The following is a 6739-nucleotide window of genomic DNA, read 5'->3' as shown; positions in this document are numbered from 1 at the left end:
TGAATATCTAATCATACCTCCATAACCATTGCCTCCATCTTGGACAGAGCCATCTGTGTTGAGCTTGTAGTTGTCATTCTTTGGATCATACCATATACACCCTAGTTGTTTCTGAACTGTGAAGTTAAGTTTATATCTACTAGATTGATGCACACACGTTGTCGTTTTGGTTAAAGCATAGAAGGATAATATCGTTAATCTACTAAAAAAAAATAGGAGAATAGTTACAAATGACCAAAAGATTTAGAGATCCATAAAATAATAATCTATCACTATTGCGTGATTGTGCGTGATGGTAGATGAGGGTCATGGATTTTAAAGTAGTTTAGATTAATGTAGTTTGTAAAGTATATAAACAAATATTTACAGATGCAACTAAGCAAAGTTGGTAACGAAAAGTCTGGAGCTATGACCCTGCCCAGCATCAATGAAAAAATAAAGGTTTTATTATTTTCAAGGCCCTATTTTCAAAAACATTACTGTTCGGAAACATTATTAAGTCGTATTTTTTGTCTGTTCAAATCGGTTTTTAGATATGTAGATTGTAGGCCGAATACAATGGAGAAAATTTCGAGTCCGTCACAGTGTAAGTTGATAATTAGATGCGTTTTTACTAACCAACTTCGTACCCCTTACGAATCCCATTTCACTATTATATCATGGTTTTCCATAACAATAGTAATTAAAATCTTCAGAATTATTGCTATACATCAATGAACAAACACAACAGCCACTAGCCCACTACAATGTTCACGTGAAATATGGCTAATTCCTTACATTTTTTTTTTCTTTTTTTTTTTTTATCTTTTGTTTATTTGCTAGTCAAACTATGCTAGGCCGGAACATTTTTATCACAAAATCTTGAACACGAACCACACGGATCTTCCACATAGACAAGCTTCTTAATATGGAACTTATACGTACACCTTGAATCCAATCCTCAACAGGAAGAAATGATTTTTATTCAATCGAAAAGCAATATTCAAGATAAAAAACCACCAATCCATCATGTATGGCCACACATCTAAAAACAATAACAACAAACTCAAATTTGATACAAACTATGCATCGAAAGGAAAGAGAGACGAGAAAGAAAACTGCTACTTCTAAAGGACCGCAGTTAGTAGTAATGGGGGGTGACTTAAGTTGACAGGGATGATTCTTTGCTTCGGGTGCGTTTGGAAACTACAGTATTTTAAGCTAACAAAGACGACCTTGGGCGTAACCTTTAGGAAAGAAATCATACCGACCCAGGTCTAACCCTAAGCTCACAACATACTAACCCCGCAGTCTAGATGTTACGCACCAATTCCCAAACTCCCCAAGCCCGCATCCTCCTATAACTTGTAGACCCCATGAAGACTCCAGCATAAACCTGCTTGAATACTTGATCACAACCCCACCTCGATAGGACAGCACAATTAAAGAGCATTTGAGAATTTAAAAAAATACAACCCCTAGCTTCATCATCATCACACACACACAAAAGGAGAAAACATGCATAAGAACAACTTGTGAAGGCATGCCGGGAAAAGAAGAAGTCCTCACAAGTGAATTAACAAATCCCATCCAAGCAAAATAGCAAATATAACAAGCTTCAATACCACAAACAAAACGAGATATCAAACAGCACAAGTTAACAACTACTCCAACATTTTAATAAAAACACACCATGTATTTATATAGAGCGAATAGCCAATTATTGGCACCAAAAGGGAAAAACAGCACAGAGCAATTAACGAAAGCATGGCATAATAGCAAACATCAATATCCTGCGAACATGAGAAAGAAAAAGGATAAGATTTGGGAGTTTAACAAAAGATCCATTGTGTTGTCAATGCGATACTAACCTAAACCACATCACAGTCGCCACTACTAAATCCAGACACTAGAAATTCAAAACTCAAAACTAGTATACGGAATCACTCGCTCACACTCAAGAGACAAGGGTATCATTCAATGAAAGAGAGGACAATTGATCAGCCGGGCTGCTGGGCTGCTGAGAAACACTCCTAAGGACCTCCATGGCTTCAGCAACTTTCGCTTTCAAAGCTTCAGGAGACTCAAGTAAATGCAAAACCTCAGGCTGGTCCATCTCCAGAAGCATGCCAGTTACCTTGGCTGCCAAGTCATGCTCCAGCTGATCCACAAGAGGATAAAGACTTTCGCCCAACATCTATTAAGGCAAACATACAGGTAAGCCCAAACGGTTTCACACTGACTGGTCTAACAATAAAATACTAGAGCAAAAACCATACCGTTCGCTGCTGCTCTGGTGTTGCATTTGCAAGTGCAGTAGCCAAAGTGCCTATTGGGACAGGTTGTGCCATGGCAGCATCTCGCAATGGCATGCCAGTCATATCATATGGAACAGGGAGCATTCCACCTGCAACACCCGGTATGGGGACTTCACCCATGTTTCGACCAGGAGGGTAACGATACATGCGTCCTCTTGGAAGCATCTAGCAACAAAAGAATAAACAGAATAAGAATACAAAACAAGAACTAGATAAATGAAAAAAATGTTAACTCAACAAACCTGCTGTTGCATCATTGGCATCGGCTGCTGCTGGGTCTGTTGCACAGGTCCTGCTCCAGCACGTCTCCCCCCCTGCCGTTGACCCTGCTGACCTTGCTGCTGGACCATTGGCATAAAGAAATTTGGCATTGGTGCTCCAGCAGGCCTCATTCCAGGAACAAGTTGCTGCTGGTATCCAAATCCAGGCTGCAAAAAATAGTCCGGAGTCATTATAAACAGTTCACCACTAACCAATGAGCATCACAATTCATAAATAATAGCCAATTTACAACTTTATGTAACATTTTTGCTTTCACACCAAAATTCATTGCATAAATGATTCGACATATGGATGCATTCCAAGCAGTTCAGTGGACTTTTAAGCTATTCTCAAAATAAACTTGTAACAAACCAATCATTGTTCCTCTACATCACAATATCATTACATTTTATGACCAGAGATGTGATGTCCACCTTATCAGCGAAAAAATACAAAAGAAAATATTATTTTTTTAGTGAAAGTTCACAAAGAACATTTTCAAAACCTCAGGTCATCAACATTTCCTATATTTCACGCAGATAGATGTCCTTAGTAGCAGCAAAGACCAACTCACTATATGTAATTTTATTGTGTTTTGTTAGCAGTGATGACTAAATCTAACTATAACTTAACTGTGTTAATTTTGATCAATTATGAGTGTATTCCTTGATGAGTTGAAGTGTGGCTTAGAGAAACTATCTGACACGTGTAATCTTCCAAATATATTTGAAGTTAGTATATATGAATAAGAATTTGAAAAACGAAAAACTGTACAAAATTAACATTACAGTTACAGGAACCATATCCCATATTTAAATACTTCATTAAAAAAAAGTAAAATTAGTGTATTGCAGGTCGTTAAAATTTAACTTCCAGTTCAGAGTAGCACAACGAATACGGCCAACAAAAACATCCAAGTAAACCATAAATGTTATCCAACGTATAAATTCAGTATCAAAGTCAAATGAACAAAGTGCACCCAAAGTAAGCAAAAATGTAAGGAAATACATAACTACCTGGGGAGGAATGAGAGTAGGAGGACCTTGACCATAAAATATTTGTTGTCCAAGACCTGGACCACCAGGGGGGTACATTGGCATACGAGGACCAACAGATGCTGCAATTGCTACTGGACGCATTTGAGAAAATTGTGCCTACACAAAAGAGAGAAAATACGCACATCAGCTTTAATCTGATGTCATTAAAGCATGCAACGACAATCACTAGCATTCTAATTAAAACCAAATAATGCATAGCAAATAAATAAACTAAAAGTACACATAGCAAATAGTAGATCTAGTTTAGAACTTCAAATCCAACTTTAAATTCGAAGACTAGTGTTTTCAACAGCAAAACACAGCATTTCAAAAATTAATCTAGTTGATTCAAGAATTAATCTAGTTGATTAAAAAAAAAGTTGTATGTTATATAGTCTAAAACATACCTGCAACCTTGCTTTTCTATCTTCTTTCCTTTGTGCTAAAGCAACATAAAGAGGTTTGCTACCAACCATTTTGCCATTCATCTCCGTAAGCTATACATATAAACAAGAGTTAACCTCAAAAAAATTAATATTAGAAAACAAAGACATAGCAAAATATCAAGTTACCGCACGAGTTGCTTCTTCAGGGGTCGAGAAAGCAACAAACCCTGAACCCCTACTGATTCCATTAGGATCACGCATAACCTATTCAGATTTCAAACACATAATTTGAGTAAGTCCCAACATAGTAGATGAAAAGGGGTAACCTTCCAATTCAAGTAAACAGTTACAAACCTTGCATGAAGTAATTGTTCCAAACTCTGAAAACAGTTCTCTTAGTTTATCATCACTGACATCATCATCTAAGTTTTTCACGTACAAGTTTGCCCCTTGAAATTTATCTACTGCCTCTTTCACACTCTGGTCGAATCGCCCTTTCAATTCAACCTCTCTGTCAGTCTTTTTCTGTGCTTTTCCAACAAACCACTCCTTTTCATCAAATTTCTTCCCGTTAAGAGCACCAACCGATCGAGCCGCATCGTCTGGATCCTCAAAGTTGATGAACCCAAAACACCTAGATTTCAAAGTAACTTCATCCTCCATTACTTTAGCACTGGTAATTATTCCATATTCTCCAAAAGCTTTTAATAAATCCTCCTTAGTAGTTGACTCCGAAAGATTCTTAACAAAAACATTCGTAAATTTCACATCGTTTGTCGGAGTATCCCTTTCCTGCTTGCGAAGGAAAGGTCCAACAAACACTAGCTTATCATCTAACAGCATGTTATTGAGCTTAGCTATTGCATTTTGTGCTGATTCTTCATTGTCATACTGAACAAACCCATGGCCTTTTGATTGGCCAGAAGCATCTAAAGCAACCTTGCAAGAGAGAATAGTTCCAAAGCTACAAAAGGTGTCATAAAGCCCTTTGTTGTCGATAGCCTTGTCAAGATTCTGAGTAAAAAGAGTAAAAAAGAAACAAAATAAAGCAAAAGAGAGGAATTAGCCAAGGCAAATAAATGTCTCCAGTTCAGCTCAAACAACCAAATATAACAAAAGAAATACCTTGACAAATATGTTAGCAGTCCCACTTTTACGGATGCTAGGGTCACGATGAGAATACATTATCCTGATAGGCTTGCCATTGAGAGGAGTGAAGTTAAGCACATCCAATGCCCTTGCCGCTGTCACAAACATAAGCATATTTATACAAAGTTGCACTAATTTAAAAAGCGAGCTAGACATTCTAGTACTCAACAACAGCAGCAATAATAAATCCCAAACATCTGTGAAAGCACAGATATTTAGTAATAGTAATTTACTTGTTGCCATTTATTCAGCAGTAGTTCTCACTATTTACTTGTTCAGCCATATAGTAATCAATCCTAATTTACTTGTTCTCATTTATCCGTTCTCACTATTTACTGATAATTAAAAATGAGTCCCATTGCTAAACAGTTGTCCTGACCATACAAACCAATACAATTTTTTCATCAATAGAAGGTTAAAATTTCACTTCATTCCCACATAATGTCAAGACACTTTGTCCCGCTTGCGTACAAATGATATCTTGAAACACATAGAGTGACCCTGATCATGCACATAGACAAAACTAAATTGGCACTATAAGTTAGTACGGACTTATTAATTGGTTTCCGTTTCGATTAGTAAGGAAAAAAAAAGTACAAAAACTAACTAAAATTAAACCGGAAACACATTTTAGAAACATACCCATTCATAAACTTACAATTTAAAACATGGAATTAAAAAAGTTAATTACCATCTTGAGTACTGCTATAATTGATATAAGCATAACCAAGTGACCTCCTGGTACTAATATCTCGACAAACCCGAACCGAAACAACCTGACCCAACTGACTAAAGAGATCGTAAAGTTGGGAATCCGTTACATTCACTTCCAAATCACCAACATAAAGTGACGTAGTCACAAACTGATTATTACCATTCCCATTTCCACCGTTATTTGCACCCACCACCACACCAACAGTCCCAGTCCCATTTGCCACACCAGAAATCGGCGGTTGTGGTTGGACTTGAACCTGGGCCATTTTTCTCTTTTTTTTTTCTTTTAGAAATTTTCTCCTTTTTTTTTTGTCTTTTTTTGTTCCCTCTCCTCTCTTATTAAGAGAAATGATGACAAAAATTGGGAGTAGATTTGTAAGGGTGCAGGTTGATTTTTTCTTTTCTTTCTTTTTTTTTTTTTTATTTTTAGGATAAGGAGGAGAGGGATAGAGAGAGAGAAGAGAAGATGAACAAAAAATGGAGGATGACACACACGGGTGGGCAGGGTTCGAAACTGCACCGCACCGACTTTTGGTGAACCGTTACGAATTTATAGTGAAGAGGAGAGAGAGTGTGTGACAGTGATTTGATGTGGAAACCCTAAACTTGGTTTTCGAGGTAATTGTGACCGCTGGATTGTTGGTAAGGAAGTTAGGGTTATGTTTACTTTTAGATTTGGTCAAATTTCCTTTTCATACTGGGCTTTGGTTTGGTGGGCTAAAGGTCCGAGTCCGGTTCCTCTATAACCGAGGACAGAGATCCAATCCCTCCAAGTCTCCAACTATTGGAAGTTGCATGCCACGTGTACAAGCATAAGTCCTCTGTTAGTTTCCTTTTATCAAAAATGGCTGGGCTACTCCGAGAATATCCTCATAGGGACGAGGATTTGTGGACT

General features: G+C 37.4%; 1 protein-coding gene across 1 annotated transcript; it reads right to left on the bottom strand.

The window, feature by feature from the left end:
• Positions 1 to 1654: 1654 nt before the first annotated feature.
• On the bottom strand, positions 1655 to 6463 carry LOC147492062 (polyadenylate-binding protein 2-like). Its single transcript, XM_086566156.1, has 9 exons — positions 5822 to 6463; positions 5107 to 5225; positions 4336 to 4995; positions 4168 to 4245; positions 4003 to 4092; positions 3575 to 3712; positions 2540 to 2725; positions 2259 to 2462; positions 1655 to 2176 (listed from the first exon to the last, which is right to left on the bottom strand). Exons 1-9 carry the CDS (start codon positions 6108 to 6110, stop codon positions 1937 to 1939), a joined length of 2004 nt encoding a protein of 667 aa, XP_086422282.1. The 5' UTR covers positions 6111 to 6463; the 3' UTR covers positions 1655 to 1936.
• Positions 6464 to 6739: the final 276 nt, after the last annotated feature.

Source organism: Coptis chinensis, chromosome 6, assembly GCF_015680905.1.
Source record: "Coptis chinensis isolate HL-2020 chromosome 6, ASM1568090v1, whole genome shotgun sequence".
NCBI lineage: Eukaryota > Viridiplantae > Streptophyta > Magnoliopsida > Ranunculales > Ranunculaceae > Coptis > Coptis chinensis.
The sequence above is the reverse complement of the archived record's forward strand: the minus strand, read 5'-3'. Positions and strand labels throughout refer to the sequence as shown.